We start from the raw sequence: 24,459 nt of genomic DNA, 5'->3' as shown, positions 1-24,459 counted from the left end.
TGAGTGCTTTTCTAGTTATTATTATTAGTGTTATTATTATTATTATTACTGTTATTTTTGCCACTTATGGGTAAGGAACCAAATATAGTAACTTCATTAACCTTCATTTTCTACATAACAATACAAAGTTTTGACAAATTTCACAAAAGTAATAATGTCTTGTTATGTCCTCCAATAACACACGAGGGTTTGAATTTCAGGGTAGTTCTATGACAGGGTTCCTACAGGTTTTTACAAGTTAAATTTAAGACTTTTTAAGGCCTTTTTAAGACAACTTAGAACAGAATTTAATGCCCATTTCACAGCCTATTTCACAGCCATACTGGCAAAACTTTGTGACTCCTAGAATTTGGGAAAATGCATTTATTTACTCCAACACCTTGATTCCCACCGTTCCAAGTAACTTCTCACCAGGGGCTGTAAAGTTAGCAATAATTGGTTCTTCATTTCAGTATAAATTGTTGGGTTGGAATGCATGGAACTGAGTAGGCTAACGCTACTTTCTTTGCAGTTTGGACATATCCAAGATACATTTCAACACAATACAGCCAACACGTTTATGGCAACATAACTTAAGACCTTCCACTTCAAATTTAAAACCTTTTAAAGACTTTTTTAAGGTATTAAATGCAGATTTGTAAATTTAAGACTTTTGAGACTTTTTAAGACCCTGTGGGAACCCTGTATGAGTGCCCTATAAAGAGTTAAATCCATCATTAAAAAATAAAGGGACTATGTCACTATAGCCGGACATTTACACAAACTGAAGAAGGTGAATACTGAGAAAGACCACCAAGACCCCTGCTTCAGACTCTGCAGATAACTCTTACTGTTCAATTTACAGCAAGAAAATGGCACAAAGCATAAAGCGAAACCGCCACAGAAATGGTTTAAAGACAAGAAGATGGCTGTCCTGGAGTGGTGCCACTGCATGATCTAACAGGCTCAAGCAGTTTGAAAAGACGACTGTGGTAAAATGGATGTATCTGTAAGGGTAGAGACTGCGATCTGGTAGGATCGGCGATTCTACCAGTAGAGACTACGATCGGAGTCTCTACTGGTAGAAACTCCGATCCTGCCAGTAGAAGGGTTAGGGTTAGGGGTTATGGTTAGGGTTAGGGTTCGGATCGGAGTTTCTACCAGTAGAGACTCTGATCGGAGTTTCTACTGGTAGAGACTACGATCGGAGTCTCTACTGGTAGAATCGCCGATCCTACCAGATCGCAGTCTCTACCCTGACATATCCACTCAGACCCAGAGCGAGGGGGAGAATATGTATGCAGTCACTTATTGTCAGCCTACATTATATATTTTTAATTAATTAGCATGACTGTGTGGAAATTTTTCACTTTGGCATTACAGAGGGTTTTTTTTGCTAATTCTTATCCAAAAAACAAATTCCATTGAGCATTATGTAATTTTTTACAGCAATAAAAGTGGAAAACATCCCAGGGGGAGAATACTGTTTGTAGTCAGTGTAAGAAAACCAAATGAACTCACAGGGAAGAGATAAAACACTAACTTTGGTGGAGTTTCCTCCTGATGCTTTTAAAGTGCCCATTGTGGGTGTGAAATTATGGAATGGACTTGATGATTTTAAGTTCACTTCTGTGACAAAGTTTAAAAAAATGCCTTAAGTATAAGATCATTCAGGAATATTAAGTGGAGATGGTAGATGTGTTTTTGTTTTGTTATTGATTCTTTTGTTATAATGACAGTGCTCAATGATGTACACATTTAAACTAATGTAAGTGGTGTGTCAGGTGAAAAGGATAGGCAAAAAAATAAGTTTCTACTTCTGGCCTATTCCGTTTTTTGGTTTTTGTGTTTATTGTGGTTGTTGTACTGTGTGTGGTGATTACTGTACAAACCAAAAATAAACCATTCATTCATTCATTCATTCATTCAAGTGTTGACTTTGATCAGGGTCAAATGTTAAGGAGAAGAAAAACAATATCCTCAATAAATAGAAAGAGATGTAGAATGGGAAACAAGTGACAAAGGAAAAGAGTGTTTGTTTGTTTTCCTGGGGTTTGTGGGATGAACCTGGATGTGGCACCAGGTCACTGTCTAACATCTAAGTGTGCAAACAATCTGCCAAGTAGCTTACAACAGGCATGCTTTCATCTGGAAGATGAAGCTAGGCAGCTGGAGTCATGACATTTAAAGGAGAAAGGTTTCTAGGACCTGTGTGATTCATCTGTATGGCACGAAGGTTAGGGGGAAAAGTACTGGACACCTGGGTTTCTGCTTTTTATCTTTTTGCCTCAAATAGATGCTTACAACAAACAATATGAAGAGGCAAAAGTACCTCAACACAATTTTGCCATGAGAGAAGATCTAATACAGGGCTGTCCAACTCATTTTATAAGGGTTACATACAATCCTATATGAGCTGAAGAGGCTCAGACCAGTAAAAAATAACAGAATAACCTATAAATAATGACAACTCCAAACTTTTCTCAATGTATGAGAGAGAAAATTGCATTATAAAAATATTTATATCAACAAACTATCCTTTAAAAAATGTGAATAACATGAACAACTATGAATGACCGGAAATTTCTTAAGAACAATAAGTGTGCTTTTAACAATATTAATGCTTTGTGTGTTTGTAGATCCACTGCCATCTGTAAAGCACATGTGTAATGATAAGATGAGGCATCATACTGACTTATTTGTCTTAAGACATTTCAGGTTATTCACTGTTTTTGTGAAAGGATAGTTTTTAAATGTAAACATTTTCATTTAATTTTACTTTTTTTACACTAAAACAGAGAAAAATTCGACAGTATTTTACTGATCTACTTTTTGCTTTTCACAGATCAGCAGATGAATCCATCACACCATGACCTTCATTTCCCTCTTAAAATCCAAAACAAACCAAGCATGAATGTCCTCCCCTTCACTCTGATGCTGCAGATATGAGGTTTCCCAAATGATCTCAAAAGAGACAAATCAAGTGAAAGACCAGCCTTGAGGACGTAGTAATCTAACGACAGCAGCACACTGCATACTTTTAGGATGATGAAGTTTACATTTGATGCCCCAACAATAATAATAAGCAATACTGCCATCACCTACTACTATATCATATTCATAAAAAAATGAGATTTGTTAGAGGAGAAATCCATCATGACTGTTTTTCTGTAATGTTACAAACAAATATCAATGCAAAAAAAAAAGTTCATACATGTAAACCTTTTGTGCACTCTTTCTTTTACAGACTCTATTCACTGAACCACACCTCAGGTTATCTACATCAGCTTCAGGAATGAGCTGCCAAAATGAGGGATATGAGAAAATGTCACATTTTATCCTCTGACAGCGTTACATAACTCCTGAGCGTGTGTCAGGGATAATCCTCTTACAGGGGGACTGCAGTTGCCTTAATAGCAAACAAAGCAGTTTGCCTTTTCTGTTGCGCACTTTTAATAATCAAAATGGAGTTTGTACAAAGGCCACCACACCACGGTAATCCATGCAGGAGGACAAGCCTCCGCACTCTAATCTATAATTATCTATAGGCCAGGGAAGCTAAAAATGACCAGGGAGTGACAGAGTTTGGATAAACAGTTGCGTTTGGGCAGTAAAAAGCATTTATAGGGATGTCCGACAACATGCTGCCAATCATCAACAGCAGTGTCATTGAACAGGATGAGGGGTTTTAATTTACAAAATTATATATTACCTCATACATTTTTGCCTCAGGTATGCACTGTCAAGCTTTACTGACTTTTTCCTTCACAAGCTCATAAAATCAGTCTGTTGTGACGGGTGTTGGAGAAGTCTTACATCATCATCATCTACGGAATAATAAAGAACCCTTTGCTTATCTGTGATGAGAGGAATAACACGCCAGTTAGCCTTGAGCATTGCTGCAAGGATGACACACTACACATGATAAAATCCTACAAAGATAAGTGAAGGTTGGGGGATGTAAAACATGATCAGCACATTTCCACCGCTTCATTGCTCTAGGTTTTAAAAGAGGCTAAGGCCAAACTGGAAATAACGACGATATTTGCATGCACTGAAAGAAATAATCATGTCAGTGGATTCAGCTGGAAATGTTTTAACTCTTCCAACCGCCCTTTTATATATAACTAACACAAAAAAGATAGTCATCAACAAATATGTGAAAACCTCCCACTGCTCATCAGTAATATAACCCTCTGTCTCCATCTAGTGGTGACAATGAACACCTCTGTTCGACTAACAAGCCTCGACCTCTGATGGTGGTGGTCTTTGGCCTGAAATATTCATTTTATTCCTACATTTTCTTCATGTACATCCCCTTTTTTCTTTTCCAAATGAATGAAATGTATTTTTCTTGCATTTTCTTTGTGCAGATCAATTTTTTCTTACATGTAAGTGTTTACATGGGCACATTTAAGGCGTCTGGGATGATCTTTATAAAGGTCTGATTTCATTTCAAGACAGCAAACCCTCTGTGACTTCCTCAGCCCCTTTTATTCCCCCTTTGTTTCATTGAGTCTTACTGGGTTTGATTTCAGTCATAGTCTTCCAGGAAAACCGGTGTTTTCTCCTCTTGTTTGCAGTTAATATTGTACTTCTCCGCCTCAAGCAAAGAGCATTTGTCACTTGCTGTGGTTAAAGAGGATTCATCATCCTGCTATTTTAAAACTTGGACCTTATTTTATGTTTTCATTCTGTTTCAATAAATTGTAATTTTGCTGCAGATCGAAAGTAATTTAAAAATTGTAAGTGTTTTGTGCAGTTCATGCTTATATAAAAACAGTTCCGCATTATACATTGTTTCTATACTTTATTTTCATTTTCCCTCTCCTTAATCTTTTACCTGTTTTATACCTTGTGTGCTTTTACGTCGCTATAACAGTAGTAATAACCAGTGTGATCACATTATCATTATTATGAAAGGAAGGCCAGTAGTGTTGGACAATGTTCTAGAGGACACAATGATTTGAGATTTACTTCTTTTCTTCTTCTTCTTTTTTTTTTTTTTTACAATAAATATTGTTTATTATTGCATTTATCAGTCTAAATTCAAATTGAAAGCATTTCCAGTTTAAGCAAACTGTGAGCACATTGCCACAGCTTGAATAAAACAAGTAACTATTTTTATTGCACTACACTACAGCTGATAGCCTGACATTCATTTAAATAAGTTTTTATTTTTAACAATAAAGCAAAATGTGAACTCCTTACACAGGAGAAATGTAAACAGAGTTTGTCATTCAATAAGCTCAGGAGAGTCATTCCTCTCATTTAAAACAATACATTAGTAAAAGTTTCATTTTGCTTGAAATCTACATTCAGGATCTGAAGACATACACTGTTCAAAGTCCAATTTAGTAAAAACTATTTGAGGAAAAACCACAGCAGCAAAACCTGCTGCCAGATGTTCATGAGGACACCTGTCATGTGAACAGACCCAGGGGCTCAGTGGTCTCTGTGCAGGGCGCAGTTCATCAAATGTCCACAAAGAGGCGCAGGTCTCACATGACAGGAGGAAGGTTTGAGGGTCCAGTATCATGCAGAAAACCCAGCTCTCCTCTCCTTCCTCTACTGTGCAGTTAAAACCAAACACAGACAGACAACCTGAAAATCAGAAAAACAAAGTGGTCAGGTCCAAAAAACAAACAAACCGTCCAACGTCATGTTTACTATTTTGATTATCACTGGGCTGAAAATAATTAATATCTTAAAAGATTTCCTTTTGTCAAAAATACTAATCTTTCAAAAGAAACATGAAGAGAACACAATAAAAGCCATACCAGATGGTGCGTTCAGGGCCATTCCTTGTGATGCACCTTGTCTTTCTTCTTCTTTTCGTTTTTCTCTTTCTGTAGTCTCTCCAGTTCGGCCTCATACATCATCTCCTGGATCAGGTATTTCTCCCTGCGCATTCGGTCCCGCAAGTCCTTTGGCAAGTCGGGGATGAGGTACGCGATCAGGGTCTTGATGGCAAAGACCATGTGCTGCGGAAATGGATGTTGTTGTAAAGGTCAGGCTCAAAATTTCTTCAAGTCATCCTAAAGCAGGGGTGGGCGATTCATTTTCCCATGGGGCCACATGAGAAACTCTGACAGTTGTTAAGGGCCAGATCAATACACTTGCAGCTCTGCTCAATATATATCTCTCCTTATATATACTTTACTATAATACAAAAACAGTAAATGCAACAATACAATGATACAATGAAAATGTGGAGCGCAGAATACAACTATTTAATGAATATTCCCAAAAACATTTTCAAAAATGTGTAAAACCAGCTCCTCATTAACTCTACATTAGAACTATAAATGCACCCAGCTTTGTTTGTTTGCATATCTCAGTTCCTTTTCTTTTTCTTTACCTCTGACTTCAGTAAAGAAATACTTAGTTAAGAAATAGTTGTTAAAAACTCTGCATTCTGAATCAATCTTTCTTTTTTTGGCGTTAGCTGACATCTTCATGCTACAGCTGAAACTGGCCAACAAACCAATCAGTGCATAAGCCTTATGCTAAGTACGGAAAGTACATGTGGAAAAACATTAATTTAGCAGATTCTTCAAAATAAAAGCAGTGCTGTTGTACTGGTTGTGTCTATTACGATGATATATATTTGCATTGACTTTAAATTTGCCAGTGACCTCATGCAGACCAGTTATGGTCAGCTATTGGGCTGATACAATGCCCAGGTCTGTCCTAAAGTGACAGGAAATTAGCACTGGCTGGGGTGTGAGGCCAGGGTCTTTCTACAGCTGACACTGATTTGGTTAAAAAAAAAATCACATAAACAAAACCATTTGAACTTCTAAATTACAACAAGTCAAACACAATGCTATTTTTGGCACAGTCACATCATAGGAAAAAACAGTGACGCACCCCTAATTTAGGAACAAACACAGATGTCACACTAATTATGAGTCAAAAGGTTGCATAATGACTGACTGGAATAATATTGCACAGCCGATAAACATGCAGCTAAAGCAGGCAAAACATTGTAAATTATTGTAGGAGTATTATTATTATAAAAATAGCACGTCAGATAGGAAACTAACCACTGGATTAGAGAGGAAGTCATCTTTATTTTAATGTCTGAAGTGTATTACTAGGGTAGATGAGTCACTTGAAAAACATGAAATAACTTTGGTTAAAACAGAACCACATCTTTGCAAAAATGTGAGGAAGAGGTAGGTAGAAGATAAAGAGAGAGGTAAGAAGTCGATGGAAACTCATGCACAAAGACACAAGTTAAAATACAATGACAAAACGATCCAAAAGAAATGAGTCCCAAAGTAGTTCAGATGTCTGGTGTCATTTGTCAATGTTGCACTGAAAACACTGACCTCAAAAACAATGATAAATGCCAGCCGGGCTGCCAGGACGTGCCAGAACTGGAGAGTGTATGAGTAGGGCTCAGCGGCGTCTGGAGGCTCCCTGTAGTCCCGATACCTGGAGGGTCGAGCAATGACGCCTGTTTAATGCGGTTAACTCTGACACAACTGCACCAAACTGTTGAACTGAAGCCTGCCTTAATATGACAGTTCCTCTATATTTAATTATGAGAAGAACTGTTGATTCAAATTACCTTTTCCTTATTTTAAAGCAGGGGGGGGTCATATTCCTTATAGTTCATTTGAACCTCAATAATACAATAAAAACCTATAAACTCAAAAGTTGTCCTTATGTTTTAGAGTGAAAAAAGTAAAATTACATAATGAAAATGTTTATATCCACAAACTAAAAAATGGGAATAACATGAATCATGAACAACCTGAAATTTCTTAAGAAAAATAAGTGCAATTTTAACAATATTATGCCCCAATATATCACTTACACATGTATATTACAACTTACAGATTACACTGGATCTATAAAGACACAAAACATTTAGTAACAGGCAGAATACTGTTAACATTCCACTTCTTAAGACTTTTCACGTTGTTCATATTTATTCAGAAGATTCACATTTTTTGTGAAAGGACAGTTTATAAATGTAAATGTTTTCATGTAATTTTATTTTTTTTACAGTAAAACAAGGGGAAACATTTGAAGTGGTCATTATTTATACGTTATTATGATATTATTTTACTGATCCAATCCACTTGAGTTCAAATTGATCTGTATGTGGCCTTTTGATTGTTAATATCTTCAGTGTAATTTTTACATTTCACAAATTCATCCCATGGGCTGGACTGAACCCTGTGGTGGGCTGGTTTTGGCCCACGGCCCGCATATTTGACACCACTGCTTTTAAGTCTATTCTGCCTGTGTTGTAGTTTGCCTCCTGTTTGGACTATTTAATGTGTGATTTATATTCTGTGAGCCACTCACTAAGACACTCTTAACTGGGACCATTAATATAGTGATGGAAGAGCACACATAAAATAGGTTATGCAGTCCATCCTGGGGTGGCACCAATGCTAAATCTCCTTAAGAATTAACATACACACCTGCAATACTTCACAGCTTCTCCAGACAGCTCCGAGCCATTTGTTCGGGGTTCAGATCTCTTCTCAAAGTCAGACACCCGGAAAACTGACAGACTGGCGTTGACATAACCAATCATACAGCTGGAAAAAAACAAAACAAAATGTAATTTATCACAAAACATGTAAAACATACACTCAGACATAATGTTATTGTAAAAGCAACAAAATCCCTCACCCCTCCCCTGCTCGGCCTTGACCAGCACAAGGTCCATACTTGTAGGCATAAACAAGGCGAGGGATGAAGTCTGAGGTAACAGCGATGACAAAGGCGTTGGTGATGACAGACAAGATGCCGATTCCCTCTAAAATGCCGTACCAGATCCCTGGCAGCAACAAAGGAGTCAACCATGAATAAAACCACACCTAAAGCAAGACCAGTCCAGTTAAAGGTCACATGTTTGACCTTTATTTACCTATGTCTTTGGCTTGTGAGGGCAGAGGTCGACGCCACTGTGTGACAAACTTGTAAGCGTCTAAACGAATCTCAATGATGTTGTTGATCAGCGCTAAGAGAGGGGCCAGAGGGAAAGCTGCCACAAAGATGGTGGTGAAACCGAACTGCAAAACTGAAAGAAACACACACAGTCTTCAGCTCCTTCAGGCTCTGTTAGTGTTCATCAAAATGACCCAAGATTACACATCATCCTGCTCCACAGACAGAGTAATATGAGGGACGTGGACTTGTGGGGAAGCTCCCAGAGCCAATTCAATCCAGTGCAAAGCAGTGACACAATTACATAACATGTACAGCAGCTGCTGGGCACCGAATGAAAAATGAATTAGTGTACAAAAATGTATTATGGGAGATTAAACTGGAGCGCATTTGGAAAACCTTAAAACTATAACCTGATATTAACCCATAAAGACCCAAACATCTATCAACCAAAACCATCTCCTGATTTAAAACGTTTAATAACTGTTAATCCACTAAATCTATTAATACATGTAAATAATTGGTGTAAAATGCAGTTTATCATCTTTTCATGGTCATCAGATATGACCCATTTGGATGTTCAGAGACTGTAGTCAAAGTGGAAACACCGTCATCTTCAATATTGATTCACCAGTAAAACCCATAAAGTTTGATCAGTGACAGTGGATGAAGACACTGGGGTTATGCTCAGTTAATGATATATTTTACTGTAAAAGTCACTTTTTCTTCACTTTTCTCTGTTTTTGATAAAATAACCCTGAACTTTAATTTGAGCTTTTATGAACATTTACATGATCAGTAAATTAAACACAGAAAAATACCTGATTTTCACTGAAAAAATGCAAAATACAGAGGACAATACTGTAATAAATGGGGATTTAGGAACTGTTGCAAAAGCAGCACAGGGTCTTTATGGGTTAAAAGTTGGGTTTTATTATAACAGAAGCTGTGTGGAGGAAACGCGACGTACTCATCTCTAAGTATTCATCAAAGAGTCCATAGGCATTCATTGGCTGAAGGTTGTAATCCCGCTCCCACTGAGGAAAACTAGCCTTGGCGTTCTGTCCGTGTTCTCGCTTGAGCCTCCGCCGTGTCCACCAGTTTTGAATAAGTCTAGAAAAAGGCAACAGAAAAACAAGACAAGACATCCAAAAAAAAACTGCATAAGAATGTCACTTTGGCACCACATCTGACTGAATTATTTACTGCAGAATTGAACTTGTAAACAATTTAAAAAAATCCCTCATTACTTTTTATTCATTTCATGCAGTTTGGTCACTATCATCATTATATTTGACGTCTGAAGGTTATAATAAACCCTCTGGAACTCACGGAGAGCCAAGCTCCATAAAGTTGTTCCAGGTTTGTTTTAGCACCATGATGATCCCCATCTGCATACAGAGGTCGATGAGACATCCACTGGGGTGGCACTGCAGAGATGGAGAGGGAGGAGGAGGAGGAGGAGGAGGAGGAGGAGGAGGAGGAGGAGGAGGAAGAAGAGGAGGAGGAGGTCGAATCAATCCCACAGTAAATGGAGTATAGTTCAAATATGAGCAGAGTTAAAGATGCGCCAAAAGTCACTGGAAAGCTGTATCGCCTATCTGTTAACCCTTTAACTCCAAACGCATCATATTGATACATGAGTTTTGAAGCCCTCTACATGATCAGTGTGATATTTTTTTCTTGAAAAACCCGATGTATACAATTAGATACATACAATACACTGATAATCCACCAGGGGGGAGGAATTCATTAACCAGAGGCCTTTCCAGTGACACTACAAGACTGCCATTAATGAGGACGGAGGAAGAACTTCGCCAATTTTGAAAAGGAATTACCAATTTGTTAGACATATTTGTGTTATACTATGTTTTTGTTTGTTCAAAAATAAAAACATTTGAGCATTGAGACCCAATGCATCACATATGATACAAAATTGAAACTCATACACGGAAACTGATATTTAAAAAAAAAAAAAAAAATTGGGGGGTTGTTCAGAAGGACCAATAAAGGCTCCAGTTTCAAAGACCTGGAATTTTCTGTCAGTGATTTAATGGTTCAGGCTTTACAGGGTTAAGTACATTATTTTAGAAAAAAAAAAAAATCATCTTTTCTTTCAGTTTAATTCCATTAAAACCTACTGTAGGTTATTTGGGAATAACTCCAAAAATTACACACTGCTGACTTCTCTTTTCTTTTTTCCTCCATTTACTGCATTAGTGAGATTTCTTATCTAGAGTCTGTGTAGGTTCTCATTTGCCCAGGTCATCATTCTTCTTGGTAGTTCTTCTCGGTTCAACTGGACTGATTTAGCTCTTTTGAAAACGTTTGGTCTCTCATCCAACAGACTTCTTCAGTTCTAATAAATGGTGGGGGGAACTGGACTTATAAACCTACAGGGGGAGTGGTCTGTGTAGGTGTTAACCCATACGCTAATGAACTCAAGTATTAGGCTCATAGAGAGGGTGTGTCCCTGGGGGTAGGGTCGTTGACAAGAGGGGTAGGTCACTGTCCAAATCTTTCAGGGGGGGTTTATTTGGTTTCAGGTTTGAGGTTACAGCTCTTCTTATCTCGAGCCGCAACAATAAGTTGGTTAACCCATAAAGACCCAAACATCCACCTGCGGCCAAAGTCTTCTACTGATCTAAAGTGTTTAATACCTGGGGTTATGGTTATGGTTAGGGTCCAATCAATACATGTAAATAATTGGTGTAAAATGCAGTTTGTCATCTTTTCATGGTCATCAGATATGACCCATTTGGACATTCAGAGGCTCCGTAGTTACCTTGGAAACACTGTCATCTTCTACAACATTGATTCACCAGTAAAACCCATGGAGTTGGATCAATGACAGTGGATGGAGAGGCTTGTTTTCTGTTCAGTTAATAATAGATTTTGTTGAAAAAGTCACTTTTTTTAAGTTTCCTCTGTTTCTGATATAATAACCCTCAACTTCAATCTGAACTTTTATGAACATCTGCATGATCAGTGAATTAAATATAGGAAAATACATGATTTTCACAGAAACAATGCAAAACACAGAGGATAATATTACAATAAATGGTGATAAATCACTTCAGAAAGGCTAAATTTAGAGGAAAAAATCATATGGGATCTGTTACAAAAGTAGCACTGGGTCTTTAATCAGTCAGTTCAAGCAAAGGTCATTACTGTGCAGATATCAGCTAATCACCTTTAAAGGAAAAAGTGCTCTGATGCGTTTCTGTTTTATATCCAGTCAGATACAATATTAAGGATTGTTGCTCAAATAAAACAAGTTGAATATTTTGTGGCATTTTATTTACAGTAATAACCTGTATTTAATTTAGTCCTGGTCTGGGCTCTGTCTGAAAAATACTAGTGTAATAAAACTATATATTCTCATGTGCATGAGAATGTTACTCAGATAATATTCTCTTAGTGAAGCAGGTGAAACAAAGCTGACAGGAGAGTGAGGGAGCTGGGGTCGTACACACCTCCGCAGTCCAGAGAAGAGGCATAATCAGACAACACAAGTGAAAACCGCTGTGTGGGTAGAGTAAAGGTGCTTGGGGAGCTTAAACAACTGTAAATACTTTAAGCTGACCTGTACTCAGGTTGTTCTGTGTGTCTCTACAGAAACTCTGACTATGCTTCTGAATTTTGCAGCAGTATCTACATTTTCTAACTGCTTGTTACATTCTGTCCTGTATGTACTATGTCTGAATGTCCCCACCATCTACTTTTGCTTTTAGTGTAGATAAAGTGAATAAAAAAACACTTAACACCAACAGGAAATGTTACATTATCAGATATCAGACTGCTGCTTCAGAATGATTTATGTTTTTGGAGATATCTGTCTTTATTTTTTTGCAATTCCTTCACTCAGTGGAAAATAGTATGCATTCCTATCTGAACTGTTTGTAAGGAAAATTACTGTAAAAATATTAGACCTATAAAATAGTCTTCATTATATAAGAGCTTATCATCAAAACATGTGAATGGAAACAGATTAACATGCATGTTAGGGATGGCCGTTTTATTACTTTATAGAGTCCAAAAATCAAACCAATCAAAGTGGATTAAACACACAAAAACAAAACAAAAACAAAACAAAAACAAAACAAAAAACAAAACAAAACAAAAAAATCAAAGTGTATCGTTAAGTATAGGGGTTATAGTACAAGTATATCGTTAAAGTTTTTCTTTTTTTTTTTTTAAACATTTTAAGCACTTTTTAGACATGCAGTGAGCAGTCAGAAACATTACCTTAAATATTAAAGCATAAATAATTTGTATTTTTTCAATCAGTGTGAAGCACTTTGGGCTACAATTTCTGTATGAAAGGTGCTATACAAATAAAGTTTATTATTATTATTATTATTGTTATTATTATTATTATTATTATTATTATTATTATTATTAAATCTCTTCTCATCCACCAAATAAAACTTGGTGGACCTTTAAAAAAGATGTTCCTTAACTGATTGATCAATTTTAGGTTTGCAATCCTAATAATTATATAGCCCAACCCAATGATACCAACATAAATTAAAAATAACTTCCAAGAATGAATAGCTTTTACACTTTATTTTATCAATTTCACAGATTTATTTTCTTATATTTTCAAAGATTAAAAAAAAAAAAAATTCAAGCAGAATCATATTAATAATCATGATAACAATAACCTATTCATCATGCACTTGTACTGTACATGCCACATCAGAGTGCATTTGCCATTTCAGTTTCTGCATCTGTGGGAACAAGTGGGTGCACATTAGCTCAGCATCTACTGGAAAAGCGCCGTCTCAGGCCTTTTGTCCCCTTAGACCACTTCAGTGTGCTATTTCCCAGCATGTTCCCATAAGCCCTGCTGGCAGCTGTGGTACCTGCTGATGGGGGTTAAATGCCTAGAGGCAAGGCATACAGTAATAGCTTAATGTCCAATTTAGAAATACTTGGATCCATAATGCTTTGCTGTTTTTCCCCTAAGGGACAGCAAAGTAATTACTCACTTCTTCCAGTTTCCAGCGATTGATGAGGCGTAGATACGCACCAGGTCGGCCTGTAAATCTGTCAACCAAACACAACCAATTTTTAATAACAGTCTGCTTTTCCTTTGTAAGGTGGCAGATTTAATACCAGTCAAAACACCAGACGATACAACAGATACAACCCCTGCTTTAAATTCAACATAAAAGATGAACCTCAGACTGACCGCTGTGCTGGATAGATCTGAACGGTTAGAACTAGATAAACCAATATCCTCATTAGGAAATTAACATCTTAGATTGAGTTCTTAGCTAGTTAAAGTGTCCCCTGAGTAGTTCTTGAAAAAAGGAGAGTAAATGTTTTTCACAGACATGGACTGACCCATGGCTTTGTCTTTTTCTGGTCTAAGACACTGGAATACTACGATGTGTAGACAAATCGATGTTGTAGTTTAACCCATAAAAACCCAAACCATCTACTGATCTAAACTGTTTAATATCCGTTCATCCACTAATCCAGACATTCCCAAAGTGGGAAGCGTGTACCCCCAGGAGTAGTTGGAAGAAACCCAGTGGGTACTTGAAATTTTTTGGGAAAAATACATTAAATAAGTCATCATGTACTGAATACAAAATAAATAATGAGAATTAATGCTGAAATATAAAACACAATAAATACATTCATATAATAAAATTGACACTCTTGACCTTATTTCAATTCAATATATTTCTTTTTTGTATTATTATTATTATTATTATTATTATTATTATTATTATTATTATTATTATTATTATTATTATTATTATTATTATTATTGTCTGTCACCTTGTTTAAGCTTTGGTAACATTTTAAGAACATTCCTATTTTATATTATTCAAGATGAGTTTATTTGAGTAATTAAGTAATTATTTTTTGTTGATGAAAGGTTCATTTATTCATTCAAGACCATTTAATTTATTTTTCTTAGCAATGAAAGAAGGCACTTTTCAGTTTATATTTTGCACAAAATTTGCTTATAAAGATTTGTCATTTCTAATATATTAAAGTTAAATATATGTTGTTTCTTTACAAAGTTTTGAAAATAAAAACAGACCAAATTTTGACTAATTTTTTCAATCAAAATTGCTGAAGTGATAGTTGGGGGTAGTCCACTGTAAAAAGTTTGAGAACCACTGCACTAATCCTATCACTACATGTAAATAATTGGTGTAAAATGCAGTTTGTCATCTTCTCATGGTCATCAGATATGACCTATTTGGATGTTCAGAGGCTCCGCAGTTACCGTGGAAACACTGTCATCTTCTACAACATTGATTCAGCAGTAAAACGTGTGAAGTTGAATCAATGACAACAGTTCTATATGCTTGTTTTTATGTTCAGTCATTGGTATCTTTGCTGAAAAAGTCACCTTTTCTTCAATTTTCTCTGTTGTAAAATAGTAATCTTTAAATTTACTCTGACTTCTCATGAATATCTACATAATTAGTAAATTATATACAGGGGAAAATACCTGATTCACACTGAAAAATGCAAAATAAACAGGATAATATTATGATAAATGGTGATAAATTACTCAGTTAAGGTTAAATAGAAAGAAACTTTTGGAACATGACAAAAAAGTAGCACTGGGTCTTTATGGGTTAATCTAAGTTTTATTACTAACATGGAAATATGGAAGTATGTAAGCTATAGAACAGACAGTACTGATAAACTCTCTTTGAATAGTTTGCGTTTTTTTTTTGTAAGATTTTCTGATTTTGTTTTGCTCCTATCAGATGTATTTAGTCTACTGTGTTATATTTGTGTGAGATGAGTTGTTGAAAAATCACAAATCCATGAATGTGTTACAGCTGTGTATGTGTGACTTTCTCACCTTCCCAGAAAGAAGGCGATATAGAAAGTTGAACTGTTGAGGTTGACAAACTGAAAGAGGAACATCTTGAGGGTAAAGCTGTTTTCCCACTCTGACTCTGTCCTTGGCTGCTCTGTAAGGGCACAAATAGAGAACGAAGTGATGAAATACACTGATTAAAATGACGCTGGATATTCTTTCATGTGAACACATCTCAACTTTACAACTTTCTGAACACTCTGAACAATCTGAACACAACAAAGGAGTTACAATAAAACAAATGTTCATGTTTAAAGTTTAACCCAGTGGTTCCCAACCTTTTTTTTGGCTCATGACCCCATTTTAACATCACACATTTCTGGCGACTCCAGACATTCAAAACAGACACTTTTTTTTTTTTTTGCTAAAATTAATTTGTTTTTGATCATGTAATAGTTTTCTATGTTGCAAATAAATATTCATTTTAGATGACATTTAGTCTATATAATGTATATTATTGTGGACGGAGGCAGAAAAGCCAGGTGTAGATTACTGCACAAAGGGAGAACTGTATTTTCCTTGGTCAGGATATGTACAGTCAGTCCAGCTTGGATTTACAAGGCTGACAATTAATACTGAACAAACAAGAACTCAAACTATGAATTATGAAAGAGCTGCAGCATCTGAAACTGACCACAATGAACATTTGTAAGATAAACAGTACCACAATGCTTCAGTTTCAGCTTCACAGTTTGTCATGTCTTTTATGGATTGGGATTGTCTCTGTCAGCTCACCATATATTTTTTATTAGTAAGTTTTCTATTTTATTTTTATCAATTACTAGAAATTTCAGGTGACCCCATTTGAATTCCAGGTGACCCCATGTTGGGTCCCAACCCCAAGGTTGAAAAACACTGGTTTAACCAGTTAAGTAAGATTAGGTTTAAAGCCTTAAATATTAGACATGCTGTTTCTTACCTAAATTAGTTAGTAGGAGAGCTACTTTTTCATACAGCTAGAGAAAACATAACATTGGAAGTTAGTGCTCAGACAGAAATGGAAATTAATTGAACTGTAACAATAGGAAATGCATTAACAGGGATTTAGCAGAATAAAATGATGGCACCATCTCTGCACTATTATTATTATTATTATTGAGGGGCATTGGGAACTGACCACATTGAGGAGCATGATGATGCAGAAGTTGATGCAGACCGCCGTGCCTGTGGTCGCCACCTGAGAATTGTTCCTGATGAGAGCCCAGCCAAAGGCAGCGAAGGTGCTGACAGTGATCACACGGTAAATGACGATGCCAAACACAGCGGCGATCACCACCAGTATCTGTGACATGATCACATACAGAAATGCAATAGTTTCTCACGAGTTATTGTTTTGAAAATTTTTTCTCTGTTTTGCGCTGCATGACCACCTGCCCATGTGCCAATGTCCCTCCAGGTGTTTGTACTAATACTTAAAGGTTAACTGTGTATACCGTCTATGTGAACCAGTGCTATGGAATGTGTAGGTGTGGCCTTAATTTTTAAAAATATTTCAAATTTTATGAATGCTAGCACTTTACTTCTCACCCAGGGACAACAGTTGAAAAATAGCTTTTTTGCTAATACTGGCACTTTTACAGAATTGTTCATTAATGTGTACTGTCCCTGCTAAATAACCAAATAAATAAAAAATCTAATATAAATAACAGTTAGTATTATTACAATGTACCGGGAAAAATGTCTGTTAAAAAACAAGTCAAACTAAATTATAATAGCTGTCTTTACAGCGGATGCTTCACCTCTGGAAAGAATGAATAAATCATGAAAAGAAACACTCATAATAAATTAATACAGACAGTTGCAGCCTGCTTATGTTTACTTCACATACGTATAATTACAACACTAACTTACCATGAAAAATATTCCAGATGCTGACACAATGAGGCGACTGTATTTGTCAGTAAAGGCCTGGTAAGGCTCAGGTTTTCCAGATATGGGGTTCATCCTCTCTTTTTTAGAGTATTTGGCCTCAAACTGGGGTCGAATTTCCTCCTGAAAGACAAGACAAGAAAGACTATGAGGTATTTCTGTAAATGGCAGGAAACTATAGATTACAATTAAAATTTATAGCAAAGGAATATGGGTGCTTCTATGAAACTGGTCCCTAAAAGCAGGACAGAGGGGCTAAAAATTCAAACAAGATGTAGACTAACATTATGAAGCAAGTTTTGAAAAAATACATAAAAGTATTATAATATTTACTGAGATAAAAGAAACAATTTTTCAGATATAACACATTTTTGGTACGTGCTTACAAAAATCTGCATGAAACACGGCAAAAAGAACACGAAAACGATGCGCTATTATTTTTTCAAATATCTTTTTATCCTCTCACAGGTACATTTTGGGAATCGAAGTAAATATGCAAGGCAGAGTGTTTCACAAAAATGACCACCGTTGCAAAATCACTCTCAATTTATATGCATTTAAATGGGCAGGTTCTGCATGTAACGTGAGTGGACACGATGAGTTACACATGAAACCTGGAATGAGACTGAGATTCATGGAAAACCCACATGTCTGGATTAGAAAAACCACTAGGATCATCAAATTCAACACAGTGTTTTTATTTTTAGTGGTATATAAGACCATTTACAGCCATGTTTTCCAGATCAAATACACTGACACCTAGGTAGCTTTTCATGTCCCAATTTAGGTCAGGTTTTTGGCCCTAATATTTGATTAAAAGTTCATTAATTTTGGGGTGGCCCAGAGCAAGAGTATAATTTTTTGCATTTATCTGCGGTCATCATGAGGTGCATCCTGGGGGGAAAGATATCTAAATTTCTGTTTTATGATTGGGTCTAAAAAGCAGGTACCAAAATGAACCCAGTTTCATAGAAACGCCCATATAACAACAGAAGCTGCAACATAACTCTTTAAATCATACTAAAATGCACCATGTGTCTTCACTAAATGTTTCACTTCATTTTTATATTCAGAGACACTTTGATTAACTTCGGCTTTCTCTTCTTTTCATACAATTAAAGTAACTCACTGTTTATCTGAGTCATAATCTGCAGCCTTTCAATGAGCACTGACTGACAGACAGTGGCTGCAGATTGACAGATGTCACATTGTGAATCCACCAGAATTTATGACACAATCTAATTACAGATCAGAGTTTGTCAAAGCTGTAACTGTGCAACTGTGTAAGAGACTAAAGTACAAAGCATAGAAATACAAAAGTTTTCAAATGTTATGTAGATAACACAGACAGAAAAATGCTACAGGGAAAAATTTTTCATGAGCAAATCAGCAGTGAAGGAAGAAGTAATGTTAGCAACTGAACTGAAACCTTTTCAGGGAGGAGACAAAGGGCAACATGTGAGTGAGCTGAACTTACTAGTGCAGCAAAACAGCAGTGGATATCAAGGATATGTAATAAATGCTCAGTTGGCTTGCCATAAACATAAACAGTGCACTTTACCTCCTCCTCCTCCCAGTCAACAAGGTCCCAGTCGTACGCCAGGACAGCTCTGCGTCTTTTCCAGAACTCTAAGAAAACTGTAGCTGCAAAACAAAAAAGAAATGATCAGAAGTTTAATTCAGATGTGAAACATTTTAAATGGTACATATATAGACACAACAGTACATATGTGTTCTGATACTGTGCACTAATAGCACACAATTAACCTCTCATTCTAATTCAACACAAAGCCTGGTTGATATTTTTATGGAATCGCAAATGTTTTTAGCCAACTGGGAAACATTTACATGGGTAAAATAAGTAGTAACATTTTAACCTGTTTAGCATTCCAAAAATAATGGTTGACTTTTTTTTTTTTTTTTGCTTCATATTTCATGACTTTCATGACATCCCCACACCTGCAGGTGCACAGCTGATACTTTTGAGCTGATCCATAACAGGGGGGAGGGGAACACGACTATTCCCACCAGAACTTTGATACTTCTGCTGGTGTGGGCATGTGGGACACAACTGGACTTGTGAACTCCTGCCAAAATGAGGAAGCTAATGTAGGCTTGGAGTTGATCACATCCAAGCTTTTCCAACTACACATGCCTCCCCTCTAAAATGATCATCAAGGGGTTATTTATGTACTCAACAAATAAACAAAGAGCTTGACACAAAAACTTGGTCAACAATTTTATGTAAATCATTTTCTGGAGGTAAATATCCCTGGGGTCAGATTGACTCCAAGGGAAAATGTGTTAGTAAGATCTGAGGATAAGGTTTAACATATAAATTCTGGATTTTTCAATAAAGGTGCGGAAGAAGATGCCACTGTTATGGTATGTTTATTCTGGGGTGCCAATAAGGGGGGGGGGCATGACAAATTCATGGGGCCCAGCATTTGTGGGGGGCCCATAGAGCAGTGGAGGGGGTGTAGTCATAGAGGCATAGAAGCTGGGAGTCAGACATTGAAGTATGTTAAGTCTCATTTTCATTATCATGCTAGTATAAGTGACTTATGTATGTGTTTGATGTTCTTTTGTAGAAGTCTGGTTATCAGACCTCTCTGCTTGGAAAGAAAGCATGGATGAGCCTCCTGTCTTTGGGACAAATGCAACTACTTCTTTTTCTAATTTGGTAGAAATTGTTTATGTGATCACTTTGACGTGACTGGAGAAGGTCAGATATGAGCCTATTAGCATTACAATCACAGTGTTTTCGGCAGTATCTCTACTGCAGCAGGACCTTGAATGCACCACAGCATGTTTTGTTTGTTGTGAACTCTACTCCTGCTCCACAAACAGCCCTACCCTACCAGGACAGATGAACAGGGAAGGGGACGGGGACCAAGGGAGGGTTAACCAGCATTTTTTGGGTTAAACTTGTGGACCGGTTACTGTAGGGCACGGGGGCTGAGGTTCAGAAAAGGGGAGCTAGGGGCCAAGTTCATATTCCGTTCTATTAAGTTAACCAACCGTGAAGCATCTCAAAAACATTTACAGTTGCTGTCAGAAAAAAAAGCAACCAGGGAGGGAAAGAAAAATCACACTTGACAACACAGGCAACACAGGATTTGTCTGTTGAAACAATGAAAATATTCACTGTTCTCATACTGTGTGTGAAAAGGTTGTGTTAAATCGTACAAAAATTTAATTCTCAGTAATTTATTCATTTTCCAGAACTTTAGCACAAAATATCCAACTAGGTTAAGGGTAAAAGATTGTAAAAAAAAAAAATAATAATAATAATAATAATAATACAAACAAAGCAGGAGTATGCAGAAAAAGTGTCTGCACTAAAAGATTCATATAAATATGATAAATTATATAAGATATTATTTCAGTTTATTAAAGATATTTTTAACATCATCATCAAACTTAAATATTTTCACTGAGTTATATTCAAGAACCATAGTCATAATCTGCCCCATCCCAAGTCATGGTTCTGACTAACAGGTTAAATAGATAAAATTGTAATAAATAAGCACAAACATCGAGTAACTCACTCCTCCTACAACATCCAAAGTCACTCCCACTGACTGAACAAAGTCCTGTAATAGCTTACTTATTGCATATGTTTTACTGCTACGTAGAGGCTCCTCTCTAAGGTTTAATCTCCCTTTTTTCAAATAACTCTTGCCTCTTCATCTTGTCCACATTTTTGTCAGATCTAGAGTCTGAAAAAAGGTACCGCCTTCCATGTGGAGCCAGCAGGGGAGCACTCTACTGAAGAGCGTTAATGAAGGGATTTGAGTGGATTCTTTCCAGCAGTTGAACCCGAAAATACAATCATTTGGACCAGAACAGCAACTTCCAACAAGGAGGATCGGTCTGTAAAGGTCTGTATGTCACTAGAACTGTTTTAAACTGTACTAAAGTGTGACACAGTTGTATTCTGGAAGTATGCGTCTGTGTCTGCAGGTTTGTGCAGCTGTCATAACAGGTTCATCATTCTACTTTACTCTTTATGGACTTGTTGTACTTGAAAAAACGTTAAATTCCAGTTTGGCATGTGCTTAGTCAAATTAGAGGTTTGTTCTGTGTGTAATTTCTTTTGCATGCAAAAGTACAAAAACCACACAATGTGCGGTGTACACATTGTTCCAAAGCCTTATTCACTGTACATGTACAGGCAGTGCACTTTACACTCAGGTTTTTTCCCCTTGACTCCTTAATTTGAACCAAGGGTCAAAGGACAAAGAGTGTTTTATTTTGTCCTGACCATAAAGCCATTTGAGGTGAAATTCTGACTTGTGATATTGGCCATTTTTACTTGTAGTAAAATGTCTCCAGACTAACAGTAGTGAAACTTTTATAACATAATCATGTGTAATTGCAACAATGGGATATTTATAATATAATTAATTTGCAAACCTTTGTCAATTTTTGCATGGTGTCAGCCATGGTCCCCATTTTTGTCTATTTGTGTGCACTATGTGTTGTTGCTTGTTTTCTTTTAGTATGTCTTACTTCAGTTATGGTATTATGTTATTTGTAAGCTGTTTTTTTTTTTTGTTTTTACCTGCCAATGGAACTCGAGATGGAAATTAGCCATATGGCTCGTATTTACGTTTAAATATTCATTAATTTAAACTGTCCTATTTTAAAAATAAATAAATCATCCATTCGTTTATTCATTCATTACCAAGTTTGAGTCACTAATATAGAAAAATTAACTTAAAATGCAGGTTGGCTGTAGTTTCTAAGACAGTCTTGGATCAAAATGTGAAATTCTGAGAATTAATAAGCGAACTAGTGCATTGACCTGTGAGGATCCACAGGTTCTAAATGTGGTAGTTTTTATGCTGTTGTGTATTCGTGTATGTTGTACCACATCTGTCCAGCAGTCACCGCTAAAGCTTTCTGGCCATAGCAATGTGATTGTAAGGCTATTGTATTCCAAAATTACTAATATCTCCCAAAATATTAGTCTTATCAACTTGCTGTTTTTGCTAGTCTGTTCCCTGACCAAAAATACATAACTATTTCAAACTGCAGCAGTCAGCTCTTTACAGATTTTGTGTGAATCCCCGGACACACACACACACACACACATACACATACACAGGCCACTTGGCTTTTATAATATAGATGGGTTTAACTCAAAAGGACTGTTAGTCTCAGAGCCACCAGATCGACTTCAAAACACTGTCTTCACATTTTAAAACATTCACTTTTTAGGTTCTTTCTAGCCGAAGATTTATAAATCTATTATATAAATGTACATAAATTTATATAAATGTGTAATAACATTTAATCTTGTACACTGAAAACATCAGCTAACCAGCACTTTCATTATTTCTTTTCTAATTCCAATTCAGGACAGTATGTAAGATTTAGTACATTTAATCTCTGAGGCAGATTAAAACGTACACCAGTGACATAATTTGCTGTTAGTAAAAATGATCAGTGGGTTGAATCAGTTTGATCATTAAATATAAAATTTAACCTTGTGACATTCTGAAATGTAATGACAGTAAAAACACGCAAACGCACATGAAACAGTGTCACCTGCAATTAGTAATGTTTGAGATCATTTTTCCAGCCTTGTAACAAACTTTTAATATCTCTGTTCTTGGATGTGTCATCAGTTAAAGTGGAAGTGAGGCCGTTTTGACCACATTCAAATGCACTTTGATTCTATCCACAGAAAACATGTGAAAACTGAAGGCCTCAGACAGTTTTTATCACTTCACAAATCAATTGAAGAAAACTCCTGTGCCCCCTTTTACTGAAGGTCTCCTAGATCAGTGAGAAATCTGACTGATGGAATTCCTCCAGAACCAGAACCAGACTGTGGGCTCTGTTCAGCCAGAGGTCACACAGTGGGAGTCAACAACACAACTGTCAGCAGCCGGTCAGTACTAACACACCCAGTAACCTTCATCTGTGCTTCATTTTATGACCGTAACAGATGACATGCACAAATGAACATCTGTGTCATTTCCATCCTTGAAAATCTGTCTGATACAACACTGATACTGCATCTGTTTGACCAAAAAAAGGACGAAATAAACCCCAGATAGGAAAAGGTATTACAATTTTGTATCACATATCACTATATCTGCAACATAAAACATTTATAGGTATGAGGGGATAGGATTTCAGCTGTGGTGAGGCCATTGTCTGAATATGTCTGAAAGTCTGAATTATTAAACCACATGGAAGCAACAGGGCACTCAGTAGTAGATATTTCCCAGTATGACAGTCACAGCTTAGAACTGAACTAAAACACGTGCTTAACCCATAAAGACCCACGGCTACTTTTGTGATAGTTCCCAAGGGGGTTTTTCTCTCTGTTTAACCTTAAGTGATTTAACCTAATTTTAAAATAATACTATCCTCTGTATTTTGAATTTTTCACCATGAATCATGTATTTTCCTGTATCTAATTCCCTATACTTAATTTAGATGTTCAGTCAAGCTCAAAAAATTCAAAGGTTATTATATCAAAACACAGAAAACTGAATAAAAACTGACTTTTTCAGCAAAGATATCAATAATTGACTGTAAAAACAAGTATCTCCATCCACTATCATTGATCCAACTCCAGGGGTTTTACTGGTGAATCAGTGTTGTAGAAGATGACAGTGTTTCCATGGTAACTACAGAGCCTCTGAACATCCAAATGGGTCATATCTGATGACCATGAAAAGATGGAAAACTGTATTTTACACCAATTATTTACATGTATTCATAGAGTTAGTGGTTCAACAGTTATTAAACCTTTTAGGTCAGTAGATGCTTTTGGTCGCCAGTGGATGTTTGGGTCTTTATGGGTTAATTTA

General features: G+C 36.4%; 1 protein-coding gene across 3 annotated transcripts in view; it reads right to left on the bottom strand.

Annotated features, from left to right (window-relative positions):
- Positions 1-4,959: 4,959 nt before the first annotated feature.
- The window catches only part of LOC115430521 (anoctamin-4), a 52,070-nt gene continuing 32,570 nt past the window's right edge, over positions 4,960-24,459 (bottom strand). For 2 of the 3 annotated variants that reach the window (XM_030150587.1, XM_030150585.1), the window contains 14 exons: positions 19,188-19,270; positions 17,609-17,749; positions 16,875-17,039; positions 16,677-16,713; positions 15,740-15,851; positions 13,890-13,947; positions 10,228-10,325; positions 9,866-10,008; positions 8,876-9,028; positions 8,638-8,785; positions 8,424-8,543; positions 7,317-7,422; positions 5,760-5,963; positions 4,960-5,583 (listed from right to left, as the gene is read on the bottom strand). In XM_030150587.1, coding sequence (XP_030006447.1) covers positions 5,772-5,963; positions 7,317-7,422; positions 8,424-8,543; positions 8,638-8,785; positions 8,876-9,028; positions 9,866-10,008; positions 10,228-10,325; positions 13,890-13,947; positions 15,740-15,851; positions 16,677-16,713; positions 16,875-17,039; positions 17,609-17,749; positions 19,188-19,270 — 1,556 coding nt within the window. In that variant the 3' untranslated portion in view covers positions 4,960-5,583; positions 5,760-5,771. Of the gene's footprint in view, positions 5,584-5,757; positions 5,964-7,316; positions 7,423-8,423; positions 8,544-8,637; positions 8,786-8,875; positions 9,029-9,865; positions 10,009-10,227; positions 10,326-13,889; positions 13,948-15,739; positions 15,852-16,676; positions 16,714-16,874; positions 17,040-17,608; positions 17,750-19,187; positions 19,271-24,459 lie in introns of all 3 variants that reach the window. The other variant, XM_030150586.1, reaches the window with a different exon arrangement.

This window comes from Sphaeramia orbicularis, chromosome 12, assembly GCF_902148855.1.
Source record: "Sphaeramia orbicularis chromosome 12, fSphaOr1.1, whole genome shotgun sequence".
Taxonomy (NCBI): domain Eukaryota; kingdom Metazoa; phylum Chordata; class Actinopteri; order Kurtiformes; family Apogonidae; genus Sphaeramia; species Sphaeramia orbicularis.
Note: the sequence above shows the minus strand (reverse complement) of the source record. Positions and strands in the feature narration are given on the sequence as shown.